The sequence below is a fragment of the Lithobates pipiens genome, unplaced genomic scaffold (genome assembly GCF_037356315.1).
Source record: "Lithobates pipiens isolate NorthernLeopardFrog02 unplaced genomic scaffold, aLitPip1_a1.2 Scaffold_19, whole genome shotgun sequence".
In the NCBI taxonomy this organism is placed as follows: domain Eukaryota; kingdom Metazoa; phylum Chordata; class Amphibia; order Anura; family Ranidae; genus Lithobates; species Lithobates pipiens.
In genome coordinates, this window is record NW_027507764.1 from 25,573,066 (window position 1) to 25,589,432 (window position 16,367).

Genomic DNA, 16,367 nt, shown 5'->3' on the forward strand with positions numbered 1-16,367 from the left:
CTCCTGCTGCCATGGAGTCCATCAGGAAAGGAAAATTACGGTAAGTATTTTGACATAAATTTTCCGTTTTCCTGACAGACTCCATGGCAGCCAACGTGTGGGAAATAACTCGCCAAAACACACCCGGGTGGGAAAAAATTCTGAATAAAGAAAGATTTATTTGACACTGTCAACCCACAAAACTTTAACACCAAAGTCAACTGAAGATAGAGCCGCCAGCTCAACACAATAATGAGTCATAAAGGTGTGGATTGAAGACCACGAAGCTGCCCTGCAAATAACATCGGGAGCCACATGGCGTGAGGCCGCCCATGAGGTAGAAAGACTTCTGGTTGAATGTGCCGTTACCGCCTGAGGAGGAGCCAAGCCCTTTTCTCTATATGACCACTGGATTGCTTGAACTATCCATGCAGCAATTGATCTGACTGACGCCCTGGCGCCCTTGTTCTTCCCACAGAACAGAACAAACAGAAAATCCGACTGATGAAAAGGAGCTGTAACTTCCAGGTTTAGCTTTAAGGAGCGACCAACATCTAGAGGATGAACATCTGAGGATCCCGAGGACCTGAAGGTGGGAAGTGAGATCTCCTGATTCTCATGAAAAATTGAGGTGACCTTAGGGTTTGACCCCAATTTTGGAACTAGGACCACCCTGTCTGGCAAAAATGTTAAAAAAAGGTTCTTTGGCTCCTAGAACCTGAATCTCCGATACCCTCTTTGCCGAAGTGACCGCCACCAGAAAGGCAGTTTTCATGGTGAATTCTCTGATGGAAAGAGACTTATCAAGATGGGAAAAAAAGTCAAAACTAGTAGTAGGTCCCATTTAGAGAACCTGGATTTCCTCTGGGGTCTCAGTCTTACTGCACCTTTAAAGAACTGTTGAATAAGGGTATGTTTGGCCCACAAGACTCCTGTGAATGTGGAGATAGCAGAGACTTGAACTCGAAGGGAACTAACTGACAGGGGTAGGTCCAGGCCTGTTTGCAGAAAACCCAAAACGTCTTGAACTGCAGGTGATGCGCAAGAATTAGTTCTGGAGGACATAAAGGATGCAAACTTAGCCCAGATCCGTTCATATACTTTATTAGTGCTTCGTCTCCTTGCACTTAAGAGAGTGGGAATAGCCTCCTTAGGACATCCTAGTGCTTCCAACCTTCCCCTCTCAAGAACCAGGCTCTCAACTGTAGGTGAGCCAGACATGGGTGGAGGATCGAGCCTTGGGAGAGCAGATCCCGTCTGGATGGGAGAGGAACCGGATCCCGGAAGCTGAGGAAGGATAGGGAGAGGAGAGGGAACCAAGGCCTGTTGGGCCAATGAGGAATTATGGCTATTATCTCCACTTCTTCCCATCTGAGTCTCCTCAGAAACTGAAAGACGATTGGGATTGGAGGGAAGGCGTATGCCTTGTGGAACCACCACTGCTCTATTAGGGCGTCTATCCCGTAGGCTTGCGGATTCCTAAACCTTGAATAGAACCTCGTTAGCTTCCTGTTGTAACGGGAGGCCAAGAGATTCACTTCTGGAGAAATACCCAAGGTTAGAACCCACTGAAACACATCCTTGTGAAGAGCCCACTCGTTGTTGTGGACCCGTGAGAGAAAATCCGCTTGGACGTTGAGAACTCCAGGCACATATGCTGCCGTTAATTTGGCCAGATTCTTCTGGGCCCAATGCATGATTGGATCTACTTCCCGTAGCAGAGACCCACTTCTGGTGCCCCCTTGCTTCCTTATGTACGCTACCGCTGTCGTATTGTCCAGCCTGAGGACTACGGATGTTCCCACTATCAGATTCGGAAAAGCCAATAAGGCTAGAAAGGCTGCACGTAACTGTAGAACATTTGACACTATTCCCTGAGAGGGGAAGCCCCAAATGCCCTGAGCCACTTCCGTCAGACAATGTGCCCCCAACCTCTGTTGCTGGCATCTGACATCACTGTGATCCACTTGATTGGAAGAAGGGAGTGGCAATTTAGCAGGTTCTCTCGACGAAGCCACCAGAGGAGGGAACCCCTCATGAGTGATACAGATGGACTGGACTTTCTCTCCCGACCACTGGTGAAGGAAGCCCATCTGAAAGGGGCGCATACTCCATTGTGCCCACTTCACCATCGGTATAGTGGACACCATGGTGCCTATGATTCTCGGGCAATGAAGTGCACTGAGATGAGAAGACGAGAGAGCTAGGTGAACCCTGTCCTGCACTATTGCGACCTTCTCTTCGGGCAGAGAGATGGTACCTCTTGCCGTGTCGAAAAGTGCTCTGAGGAACATGAGAGACTGCGCAGGTACTAACTGGCTTTTCTCCAGATTCAGGAGCCACCCGAATTCCTTGAGGGTTGAAATGACCTGATCCCTGTGTTCCAAGAGACAGTCTCTGTCGTGAGCCAGAAGAAGCAGATCGTCCAGGTAGTGATGAATCCAGATTCATGAATCCAGATTTTCCTGATTCTTAATAATGCCACGACTGCCAGCAGGACCTTCAAGAATGTACGTGGAGAAGTTGACAGACCGAAGGGAAGGCATGTAAACTGCAAATGAAGCTGGCCTATGGAGAACCGAAGAAATTGTTGGAACTCTGTTGCCACCGGGATGTGAAAATAGGCGTCTTTGAGATCTATTGAGACAAGCCAGTCCCCTGGCTGCACTGACTGTTGGATCATGGACAGAGTTTCCATCTTGAACCTCTCCTTTCTTATGAAGCGATTTAGATGCGACAAGTCTATTACGGGTCTCCATGCACCGTTCGTCTTCTGGTACAACATGAAACAAATATATCAAGCACGGCGCTGTCACGTCCTATCCAGTTCCTCCAGAATCCCTCTACACAATATATATTGTTTGTTACATCCACTCTGGGCGTTGCTGCTCTTATTAAAGTCCACTGGGTGGCAGACAAACCTAAAAAGCACAAAAATGAAAAAGAGCGCACACCAGCCCTAGTGCATTAACGTTTATTTAACTCAGTAAAAGATTAAAAAAGCCAGGTATATCACTCACAAACATCCGTTGAATGGTTGCATTGACAATTAAAGCCTCCACTGTTTTCTCCTTCCCCGATTTTAAGCTCCCTGCAGTAGCTGACAATGTGGATGGTTAAGCACTCAGTTCGCTTGCTAGCTGCAGGTACACTATCTCTCTCTCCAGACCTGAAGAAGGAGGCCATGCCTCCGAAACATGTTGTCGTGGGAACAGTCAGTCAGAGCCAGCGTCAGAGCCAGCACACACGTCGATAGATCCGCCCCCCGTTGCGAGTGACGTCATCCATAGCCGGCAGGTCCGTGCGTGTGAGGCGTGGAGAGAGAGATAGTGTACCTGCAGCTAGCAAGCAAACTGAGTGCTTAACCATCCACATTGTCAGCTACTGCAGGGAGCTTAAAATCGGGGAAGGAGGCAACAGTGGAGGCTTTAATTGTCAATGCAACCATTCAACGGATGTTTGTGAGTGATATACCTGGCTTTTTTAATCTTTTACTGAGTTAAATAAACGTTAATGCACTAGGGCTGGTGTGCGCTCTTTTTCGTTTTTGTACCGTTCTTCTTCTGAACCAAGAAAAGAGGGGAATACATTCCCATGCCGCGTTGGTTGCTTGGAACGGGAATAGCGGCGCCTTGATCCAACAAAGATTTTATGTACGCTGACAGTATTTGTCTTTTTTCTTCTGACACCGGAATGAATGTGGGGACACATTTGAGCTTAGGGACACTGCTGAACTTCCAAGTGTGCCCAAAAGAGACCATCCTGACGGTTCAAAAATCCTGGATCGAGGCCGCCCAGACGTGCCGAAAGTGGAGCAAACGAGCTCCTACCCGGACCGTCTTGGCGGGCCCGATCTCAAAAGGACTTGATTGGTTCCTTTTCCCCCATCGAACTGCTCTTTGCAGATTTCTTGAGAGACGTTTGTCTGGACCTCCAAGATCTGGAGAATTCCCGTCCAGGCCTATAACTGCGTGCCTCCCTGGCACGGTCCTGATTTTGCTTCCTTGGGAACGATCTCCTTTGACTCTGCAGACACCTGTCTTGGGGAAGAAACCCCGACTTACCCCCAGTGGCCCGAGTTATAGCACTATCCAGTTTATTGCCGAAAAGAGAAGAAGCATCAAAGGGGATTCGGCACCAGACCTGCTTCGAAGCGGGATCAGCTAGCCAAGGATGGAGCCACAGGGCACAGGCCTCCCCCAAGAAAGCCAACGCCAGCCTCAGTTCCTGAATAGGAGAACTCTTGGCAAGATCTTCTGAGATGTTTCTAAGTGTCTTGTCAACACTATCAGACCAGACTTCCATTGCTCTAGATAAGGCCGCTAAGGCCAAAGCTGGTTTACAGGCCATGCCAGCCGTAAGACAGACCCTCTTCAGGTCAGAATCAATCCTCCTATCCAGAGCGTCCTTGAAAGAGACTGTATCCTCCAGAGGAAGGGTCACGTGTCTGACCAATCTCATTACTGCCGCATCCACCAGAGGAGAAGACTCTAAATGGATTCACTATCTGAGAGGACAGCGGATGGATGGCTTGGCTAAGAGGAATCCCACGTGTCCTGGGCCTGAACATCCCTCCCTGGAGATCTTGCAGACTCTACGGGAGACAAATGGGGGGCTTCCAATTTCTTTAGACTGTCCTTGACTAACTTCTCAACCAGAGATTTCAGTTGCTGGTCACTCCTTTCGCCAGTTGCTTTGACATAGCAGGCATCACAAAGGGACTTGTCTGCAGGGACATGTGTCCTACACCCCCAACATAATCCTTCAGCTGCATAACTGGAGCAAGCCGTGGAAGGGCGGGATGGTTCCCGGCTACGGTGACTAGTTCTAGCAGGAGAACCATGGCATCTGGATCTGGAAGAGGAATACCGGCGGTGGGACTTTGATGAATCACTTCCTCAGTGAGAACTCCGGTGTTGGGTAGACCTAGATGGGCTGAAAAGGAAAAAACCAACTGTGTTAGCGGAACATACACTGATGTTCCACTATCCCCCCCCCCAGCAGGTAAACCCAGGGAACCAAATTCCCGCTATGAGAGGGCTGGCCACTAGCAGGCGGTGAAGAATCCAGAATTCTGGAAGGGTCCATCAAGGCTGAAATAAAAACAGCCCCAATTAAACACAGAGAACAGCTAGGAAAAAAACAAGTAGTATGTCCTTTCCCCCACAGACTCATACCTATTGCTGAAGAAATCAGGACTCAGGAATGGCACTGTAGGCTTTACAAGCATCCCAGAGGCTTTGCAAGCAGTTTTCTCCTTTTAAAACTGCCGCCTAAATGACGACACCAGGACAATGACACGTGATACTGACGTGGCACTTATGGCAGATGTCACTGATAAGTGGCACTGATGGCATGTGGCACTGATGTGACACCGATGAAAGATGGCACTAATACATGGCACTGATGACACGTGACACAGATGACAGATGGACCTAATATGTGGCACTGATGACAGATGGCACTAATATGTGGCACTGATGACAGGTGGCACGGATGACAGATGGCACTAATACGTGTCACTGATGACACCTGACACTGACAGGTGGCACTGGGGACAGGTGGCACTGAGGACAGATGGCACTGGGGACAGATGGCACTGACAGGTGGCACTGGGGACAGATGGCACTGATAGGTGGCACTGGGGACAGGTGGGTGTGTGTGTGTGTGTTTCACTGTGTGTGTGTGTGTGTGTTTCACTGTGTGTGTGCTAACTTACTTCTCACAGACACTGCAGCTGCAGCACGGAAGCTCATATGAGATCACCTCACATTGGACACGCCGATCGAGTACTAAATGGCCGCTGTGATTGGCCATTTAGCATGATCTGTGATTGGCTATGTCCAAGGGACACGGTCAACACAGAACTTCCCCCGATGCGCGCCTGCGGTGACGCGCAGAGATGAAGTATACAGGAGGATGTCCAGGGACGCCCTCCCACCAGTTTGCGTGCGCGCTGTAGCCATCTTTTGGCTATAGCTCGGGCGCAAAGTGGTTAAACACTGGAATTCAAAACAAATACCTACTCTCAAGGAATGGTTCGCCAGAATTCAAAGAATAGCCAAAATGGAAAAACGTATCCACATCTCACGAGATATCCCGTCAAAATTAAGCCAAAAATGGGCCTGTTGGCTACACTACTAGTCTAAAAAAGAATTTGCCGCACTCACAACCGCCATGTGGAGATGCAATCCTGAGAACTGGAAGCTCCCCTAAGGGTGTCTTGTCCGGGGGCTGTGGCAGAGTATGGCACATGCAGGCCTGCAACAAAGGATTCCACAACCTGAGAGAGGCTGTCCAAACCCTGGTGGCTCATATAACCCAATTGCTAGTGATGGCTACACGTATCTTGAGTGGTTGCTAAAAGTATAAATAAAAAAAATAAAAAAATAAAAAAAATATATATATATATATATATATATATATATATATATATATATATAGTCGAATAGACAATTTCTGTACTAACATGAGAACAGAGTAATGCAATTATATCCATATACTTGCCTTTATTACCTATTATTGGGCTTGAAGTAACCAAGCCAGACAGTGGAGCTTGAGCCGACAGCGTGGACAGACAGTATTGCTCAGAGTATAATCTTCCTATTACATCTATTCCTCCTTCAAAATAGTGACTTAGCTACTTTTCATTGTCTCTTTTTTTTAGATCAAAGACATTGCTGCTCCTGATAAGTGGATCAATACACTCCACGAAACGCGTAGAGCTTTAATATATGCAATGCTCAAACTGATCAATTGTTGCTATTTATTTTTATTCACATGGATAGAGCCTCAGTACATGTAATGCTTAAGCCAATTAATTGTTGTCATCTATCATCATTCAAATGGATATTTGCAATGTTACCAGTAATTTCAAGCAAACAAGAAGTTTCTCAGTTAATGTTTCATAAGGGTCTACATACTGTCATGTAAATTCATGTTCCTATTTGTGTGTGTATATATATATATATATATATATATATATATATATATATATATATATATATATATATATAATATGAATTTTGCTGTTTTATCATTTATCTCATTGTATGAATTTTAATCATGATTTATATTAAATATGCAATTTTTCACACCCACCACTGTCGACTACTTGTCTCATTTAATGTCCCACCTTGTTCTCCTTTTTTCTGCTGACGACAGAGGAACAGAGCAGCAGAAAGACACAGCATTTAGAGCTTTGGAGAGAGATAGGAGATAAGAGATAGGTAAACACTACAGATATATGTGCCTAGGTCAAATTTCCTGAATGGGGTTTGCAACTCTTCTAACTTTTAAATTTTTAATCTTAGTTATATATCTGGGATTTCTCTCCTCTTTTTCTTTTGGCACAAGCGTAAGTACCATTCACTTTAATAACATCTGTGATCAATTAAGTTTGCTAATTGTTTATAGGTGGAGTCTGTCTAATATAATGTGTGTATATATATATTTATATATATATATATATAATGCAGAGAACAGTCATTGAAAGTCATCTGGAAAAAAAAGCCTTTCAGGGCTCTTCAGGTCTGGTATGGATATTAAAGGGAAATTCCACGCCAATTTTTTTTTTAAAATGGCGTGGAGTTCCCCCCCTTAAAATCCATACCAGACCCTTTATCCGAGCATGCAACCTGGCAGGCCGCAGGAAAAGAGGGGGATGAGAGAGCGCCCCCCCCCCCGAACCATACCAGGCCACATGCCCTCAACATTGGGAGGATGCTTTGGGGTCCCCCCCAAAGCACCTTGTCCCCTTGTTGATGAGGGCAAGGGCCTCATCCCCACAACCCTGGTCGGTAGTTGTGGGGGTCTGCGGGCGGGGGGCTTATCAGAATCTGGAAGCCCCCTTTAACTAGGGGACCCCTAGATCCCGCCCCCCCTGTTTGAAATGGTAAGGGGGTACAAAAGTACCCCTACCATTTCACAAAGAAAGTGTAATTTTTTTTTTAAAAAGACACACACACCGTTGGGAAAAGTCCTTTATTAAAAATATAGAAAATAGATTCCAGTGGTGGTAATCCATTCTTGCTATCCAGCGACGGATGATCATCTCTCCTGGGTCCAGCGATGGGTGATCCAGGAGAGATGATCATCCGTTGCTGGATAGCAAGAGTGGATTACCACCATTGGAATCTTTTTTTTTTTTTTTTTAATAAAGGACTTTTCCCAACGGTGTGTGTGTGTTTTTTTAACTTTTTCTTTTTACACTTTCTTTGTGAAATGGTAAGGGTACATTTGTACCCCCTTACCATTTCAAACAGGGGGGGTGGGATCTGGGGGTGCCCTTGTTAAAGGGGGGCTTCCAGATTCTGATAAGCCCCCCCGCCCGCAGACCCCCACAACCACCGGCCAGGGTTGTGGGGATGAGGCCCTTGTCTTCATCAACATGGGGACAAGGTGCTTTGGGGGGCCTCAAAGCATCCTCCCAATGTTGAGGGCATGTGGCCTGGTATGGTTCAGGGGGGGGCACTCTTTTGCCCCCAATCTTTTCCTGCGGCCTGCCAGGTTGCGTGCTCGGATAAAGGGTCTGGTATGGATATTTGGGGGGAACCCCACGTCATTTTATTCATTTATTTTATTTGATTCGGGTTCCCCTTAATATCCATACCAGACCTGAAGGGCCTGGTAATTGAATTCAATTTTTTTTTTTTTATCAATGACTTTCAATGACTGTTCTTTTTATTACGGGGAGCCGACAATTCATTATAGCCACGAGTGATTTTAAATTATTTTTTTTCCTGCAGAAATTACACTTTGTGCAGGGACAGTTCTAAGCATACTATAGAACCCCCCCCCCCCCCCCTCGGGCGAAATTTAAAGGAATATTACACTTTTGTTGTTTCACTTTAAGCATTATTAAAATCACTGCTCCCGAAAAAAACGGCCATTTTTATAACTTTTTGTTTGCATTGATACATGTCCCCTGGGGCAGGAGCCAGGTCCCCAAACACTTTTTATGACAATTACTTGCATGTTAGCCTTTAAAATTAGCACTTTTGATTTTGAACGTTCGAGTTCCACACAAAGTTTAGGTCTGTTTGCAGATTCTGGTGCCAACCGAACCAGCGGGTGTTCAGCTCATCCTTAACAACCCCGTTAAGGGCTGGATGTGAGGCTGGAGAAGGTAAGTAGGCGTTGTGCACTGTCATATACTTAGATCTCTATGGTATAAATTCTGACAAGTACTTCTTTTTGTTAGAACAGAAAAAAAAATATGACAAGAGATCATTGTGTGCCATTTATATATTACATTTCTCATATTTCCATTGTTTGAATAATAACATCCCATTAAAATATTTCCCTTATCCAGATCACTTATGGAGTCATTGACACTCCCCTGAATGGTGGAAAAATCTATCCAACTTTATTTCGTATGACACCAGGCGACCGGGTCCGTCATGCCGCTATTTTTATGTTATTGCGGCATTTTGGGTGGAATTGGGTTGGAATCTTCTCATCAGATGATGGCAACGGTGATGAGGAGTCCCAAGAACTGAGTCAGATGATGAGCCAACATGGGATCTGCACAGAATATATCATTCCACTCATTAAGAATATTGAAAATGATATTCAGAAAATAATGACTATTATTAAATCAACAGCTAAAGTTGTCATAGTGTGTGGACCTTACACAGACCGATTTCATTGGCTTGCTTTTCGTATACACTCTGTTATAAGAAAACTCACATTTATTTTTCCACCATCATGGAGTAAAATAAGTGATTTGTTTAAGGGCGACTATACACCGATCAACAGCAGCTTCGTGTTTTCATGGTCACCAAAATTCAACCTAGACAACAATATTTATAATCATAGCAAGTTTCCTGAACGTTTATATGAACCAATACTGGAAGATATCTCGATTTTCAATTTCAAGTGCCTCTCCCCAAATATATACAAAAATAGTGTTTTTGAAATGTTCCTTAAGTATCCTTTAAAAACTTGTCGTAATTCAACAGATCGGTCATCCATATTAACTAGGTATACGACTCTATCTTCCTATGCATACATGGCTGTATATGTTCTGGCCAGAACTCTACATGACATGTACATGATGAACAATAAATCTAAACTGAATGGATTCCAAAACAAAGTAAGTTAAATAATAACTGTTTATATTACTATGATCTGATCCTATATTATATAAGAATTATATGAATGAAGTGAGATTCCTCTTAGCCCTTGTACACACGGACGGACATTCCGACGGAAAACGTCAGATAGGACCCCGTTGTCGGATAATCCGACAGTGTTTGGGCTCCATCGGACTGTTTCCGTCAGAATATCCGACGGACCAAGTTTTCCAGCTTGGCTATAATATTTTCCAACAACATGATCCGATCGGACTTTCATGTGTAGAGAATTTCGATCGGACAAAGTGCCACGCATGCTCAGATCAAATTCCTACACCAAAGCTATTGGCTACTAGCGTGAACGTAGTCCCGTCATAACGAAATAACGTCATCACGTTCTGAACGATCGGATTTTCTGGCAACTTTGCCCAACCGTGTGTATGCAACAGTTTCGGACAAAATCCGTCTGAAAAAATCCGACGGATTTGTTTGTCGGAATGTCCGACCGTGTGTACAAGGGCTTAGAGTGATCCCTCTTCAAAATGATATGACTTTACAGTGCCACTTGATGCGATTTTGATGAGACTTTGGATGAGTGCAACTTTGGCTTGACCGATGTGATTGTTTGTGCTCTACAGAGTCGCATACAAGTCGCATTTGTAACATGCAGGTGTGCGACTTTAATGGGACTTTTGAGGGTTTACATTAAAGTCTATGGCACTCAAGTCACATGAAAGTCTTACCAAAGTAGTGCAGGAACTACTTTGAAGTAGCTGCAACTTTAAATGGCACAGATATGAATGGTACTCATTGGGAAACATGGGGTGCGACTTGTAGGGCGACTTTGGGGTCCAAAAGTGTGAATAGGGCCTTACTGTGTGGGTGATCAGGAAAACTGCAATCACCTTTTTTGTATTTTATTCATTTTTTTTTTAACTAATTGCTTTGTATATACCATGTTAGAAGACACCATCACATAGTCCAGATTCATATATATACATATATATATATATATATATTATGGCTGTTACTGATTAAAATGTTTGTGTTCGATAAATCCAAATTTTTTTTTAATCGATTAATCAACTAATTTTGATTAACTATAACAGACATACTGACCCAACTACTAGCTGATCTCCTTGCATTGCGACTCTGCATTAGTCAGTGGTAAATGTGGTATACACCATATACAATCACCCGATACTAGTTAGTTTCCACAATCCATGACTTAACTTCACAGTTCACACAAATACGTTTTAAATTCTAACTGTAGCACTGACGTAAGTCTTTTTTTTTTTTAACACAGTAGCGTGACAATCCCTCCACCTCCGGTCTAACTAATCACTCTCACCTTATGGCATGGACCCCTGTGCAAACAGGTGGCCATGCAAGTGGGTATCAAAAGGGTTAACACAGAGCCATAAACTTCTCTCATGTCTCCTTAAATCACCGCTCACCGCTTAAGTATAAGATTACATTTTTGTGTTCAAACACAAACTACTCACATAAAGGTGATAAAAACACAGCATGTAAAGCCGACAATCATATTAGTTCTGTATGGGCATCAGTGGGTGACGTCATGTGTAGTTCCTCCCCAGTACACACTATGTTCAATCAGAACTTCAACGTCACCGGACTCCCCCCCCCCCTCCCTTCCCTTCCCTTCGTTGGCAGACAGAGGCACTTGGGGAAGGGGGGAGGAGTCCAGTGACGTCGATATCCGTGACGTCACCGGATGTCCGATGGAACTCCCTGAAGACCCGAAAGCCGGTGGAGAGGTATTTTGATCGATTAAAAAAAAATTAACGATTAATCGAGGAATTAATCTATAATTTACACAGCACAGCCCTAATATATATACAGTATATATATATATATATATATATATATATATATATATATATATATATATATGTGTATGTGTATGTATATGTGTGTGTGTGTATATATATATATATATGTGTGTATGTATATATATGTATATGCTTATGACCATATACATTTCTGTTTAAGTCTTTTTTTGCGTGTAAATTGTGTAAATGTAGAATAAAGTGCAAAAGACCTAAGTGTTTATCTAGAGGGTGTCTCTTTAAAGATTTTGTGTATCTTGATTATGAGCCCCTGTCTCTAGGACTTTGGTTGGCTCAATAAAGTTTTATCGAGAAAGTGATGTCACCATTGCTCAGTCATATGTGTTCTTTGAACCGGTACAATCTGGTATTTGGGAACACAGCAGCCATTGCTACATAAATCTAGAAATGTGTGACACCATGATAACTCCACCCATCACCCTGTGCATTACACTGAAAACATAGCTGTGGTTGTCAACAAAATGGTGTCCACAGGTGGCATTTTGTGGAAGACCACATCAATGTTTTTACTACAGGGCAGCACCTCACCTCCCTTCCTGGCACCTCACCTGCACTCTGGGCACTTCATCTTCCTACAGGCATCTAAACTCCCTCCAAGTTCCCATCTCCTTCCACAGTTGAGATTGGTCAAACACCCCTTGGTTCAGTTTGCACCAGAACTCTCTAACATCGCAAAGGTTTTTGCCCGAGCAGCGAAACCCTTTTAAAGTCTATGGGACCCAAACTTGAAAAATCAAACGTCCCAGTTTTGAAGGCTTATATTCAAGTTATTGTCCATAAAAAGGGTATGGGGGCCCAGGTACTGCCCTGGGGGACATGTATCAATGCAAAAAACGTTGCAAGACAAAGGCATAGCATACTAGCTCATTAGCATTTGCCTCAGTGCGCATGTGCCGATGGTGATAGAGGGGATCAGGGGGATAGATTTAGGAGATATCTGGGGTAACTACAGGTAAGTCTTATTTTAGGCTTACCTGTAGTCAAAAGTGGTTGTAAAGGGTTTACAACCACTTTGAAGTAAAACAATAAAAATGAAAAATTCCTTCAAATAAAGTGCCAGGGGGGTCCTCTCAGTTTGCCTATAAAGTGGTGCATCTGTACCATGTATAGAACCTGCTGCAGTATAACTGATATTTATAAAGAAAAAAAAAATACACTTACATTTTTAAAGCTTTCTTTATTTTATAAATGATGGCTTGGGGAGTCTGTATGATAAGACCACTTTTAAGATGACAATTCTCCCAAAACGACGCTAATATTTTCGAGTACTCCCAATTAATATTTCTAAAACTAGAATAGAAGCTTAACAAAGAAATTAATAAATGTATTTGGTTAGATAAGAAGCCTAGGTGTAACTACTCCCTACTAGACCACAATCTCAAGGCGGACTAGGCCTTCCAAACATATGGCTCTACTTCCTCACGGACAGATTTACACAGTTGGCTCCATGGTTAGCCCCTATCAACAACATTCCATGTATCTCCTTTGAATCCATCTCAATATGCCCATGTATATGGGACATGTAAGGCAGGGAAGCTATGGGACATGGAAGGAAGGAACGCTATGGCACATGGAAGGAAGGAATGCTATGTGACATGGAAGGAAGGAATGCTATGTGACATGCAAGGCAGGGATGCTATGGGACATGGAAGGCAGGGATGCTATGGGACATGGAAGGCAGGGAAGCTATGGGACATGGAAGAAAGGAACACTATGGCACATGGAAGGAACGCTATGGCACATGGAAAGAAGGAACGCTATGGGGGATGGAAGGAAGGAACGCTATGGCACATGGAAGGAATGCTATGTGACATGCAAGACAGGAATGCTATAGGACATGGAAGGCAAGAACGCTATGGGACATGCAAGGCAGGAATGCTATGCATCATGGAAGGCAGGAACGCTATGCATCATGGAAGGCAGGAACGCTATGGGGCATAAAAGGAATGATTACTATGTGAAATGGAAGGAAGAGAGGAAGGGGAGAGCTCACTCACCCCAGGCTGGATGCTCCCAGTCCAGAGGCTCAGCAGACATCAGGCTCACTGGCTGCTTTAAAATCTCCCGCCAATATAACGACTTCTCTGCACAGATTGACTGAATGCTGGGAGTTGTGGGCTGGGACATGGGGAAGAGGTGAAGCTGATCTAAGCCACCTCCTCCTCCCCCATACATCCCGTACAGCGGGTGGGGGCGAGTCGGCAGGCAGGTGCAGAGGCGTATTTAGTGAAAATGGCGCCTATGGCAAGCACTGAAACTGCGCCCCTGTCAAAACATTTGAAACCCATCTTTCAGATAACCTTAACAAACAAAACAGCTAACAAAACTACAAGCCAGCTACTACATAGGCAGCACTGATGGGCACTGATAGGCAGCACTGATGAGCTGCACTGATAGGCAGCACTGATGAGCTGCACTGATAGGCAGCACTGATGGACACTGATAGGCAACACTGATGGACACTGATTTGCGGCGTTTATGGGCACTGATAAGGCAGCACTGATGAGGCAGCACTAACACTGATAGGCGGCACTGATGAGCTGCACTGATGGGCACTAATAGGTGGCACTGATGAGCTGCACTTATAGGTGGCACTGGCACTGACATGTGGTACTGATGAGCTGCACTGATAGAGGTGGCACAGCCCTGTTTGGGGGTGCTTTGGTGACATATCAGGGTTCTAAACAGACCCCTAATATCTAATTTTTGAGACAGAGAAAGGGACTGAGGACAGAGATTCCCCAGTCCCTTTCTCTGCAGCATCAACTGCGCTGGACAGCGAATGAATGGGAAGTGCTCTGTGCTGAGCAGCTTACCATTCATTCACAAATTGAATCATAGCAACCCCCCCCCCTTTCCTCGCAGCAGCTGACGGGAGAGGACAACGGGAAGCTATCAGTGCTGGAGGGAGCCATTGCAGGGTGAAACAAGACAGGTGGCAACCTTGTCGCCCTCCACACCCGGTCCTGCCGACTTCTCCTACCTGGGGCACGGGAACTGGGCGCAGTGCTCCTTCTGCAGGATTCTCCTGAGTGAGCCAAGAGCCAGGGACTGGTGGTGTCCCTTCCTCTTGAGAACCAGCTGGGCATCGGACCGTGCAGTGTGGGACACTATCATTTTCACTTTCAAGTGCAGGCGGAGTGATCTACCACACTGCATATCCCGACAATTAAATTAAAGCCCTAGCCTACCTCAGTGTATTGATATAGAGGGGGCCGGGACTTTAATTTAATTGTCGAGAGCCTCAGTGTGGCGGATCACTCCGCCTGCACCCGAAAATGGTGAAATAATCCCTATTTCTGCCCATTATCGACCCTGAGTTGAGGGCGCAAATGTTCCCAGTGTCAGTTTCATTTAATTGGGGGGCACATTGGGGGGCACATGGGGGGGCACAGGGTAAGTTTGGGGGGTCATGGCCCCCTCTGGAGTGCCCCTTCGTATGGTGCCCATGACACTTGCCATATGTGCCATACCCTGGATACAGCCAGAGCTACAGTGGAATGGTTTAGATCAAAGCATATTCCTGTGTTAGAATGGCCCAGTCACAGTCCAGACCTAAATCCAATTGACAATCTGTGGCAAGACTTGAAAATTGATGTTCACAGACGCTCTCCATCAAAACTGACAGAGCTTGAGCTATTTTGCAAAGGAGGCAAACATTTCACTCTCTAGAGGTGACAAGCTGGTAGAGAAATCCCCAAAAAGACTTGCAGCTGTAATTGCAGGGAAAGGTGGTTATACAAAGTATTAACTCAGGGGGGCGCTATACAAATGAACACACACACACACACACTTTTCAAATATATATTTGTAAAAAGCTTTGAAAACCATTTATCATTTTTCCGCTTCACAATTATGTGCTACTTTGTGTTGGTCTAGCACATAAAATCAGAATAAAATACATTTACATTTTTGGTTGTAACATGACAAAATGTGGAGAATTTCAAGGGGTATGAATAGTTTTTCAAGTCACTGTATACAAAATTATCCAATCTGAAAATAAAACAAATGGTTGATGATATATATATAAATAAACAATGAGTGATTCTCCTGATTCCTTCATTTCTAGAAATGCCACCTAGTACATTGAATCAGAATATTTAGTATTTTATCTCAGACTTTGTATAACTGTATATATGATGATGTGTGTATTTCTGTCTTCCATGAAAAGCTGCACAAATATGTGAGAAATGTTCATTTCACGGCCAGAGCCGATATCCCCTTTAATGAGAGGAAAGAAATTCCAAATGATCTCATTTTAGAAAGCTGGATTTTTCTTAACAGTTCATATATTTTGTCTACAACAATTTCCACTCTTCGGGGCCCAGACTATGTGCCTAAAACTTTTGCCAATATGAGCGATCCCCACTTGTGGACAACCGGCAAAGTAAGAAATGACTTGATGTTTTCTGTTTATATCTAGTGATGGACGAACTTCCGA

The 16,367-nt window shown here is 44.4% G+C and overlaps 1 protein-coding gene across 1 annotated transcript in view; it reads left to right on the forward strand.

Moving 5' to 3' along the window:
• The window catches only part of LOC143995847 (vomeronasal type-2 receptor 26-like), an 81,833-nt gene that overhangs the window by 18,310 nt on the left and 47,156 nt on the right, over positions 1 to 16,367 (forward strand). The window contains exons 3-4 of the mRNA XM_077490565.1: positions 9,293 to 10,075; positions 16,098 to 16,313. Coding sequence (XP_077346691.1) covers positions 9,293 to 10,075; positions 16,098 to 16,313 — 999 coding nt within the window. The remainder of the gene's footprint in view (positions 1 to 9,292; positions 10,076 to 16,097; positions 16,314 to 16,367) is intronic.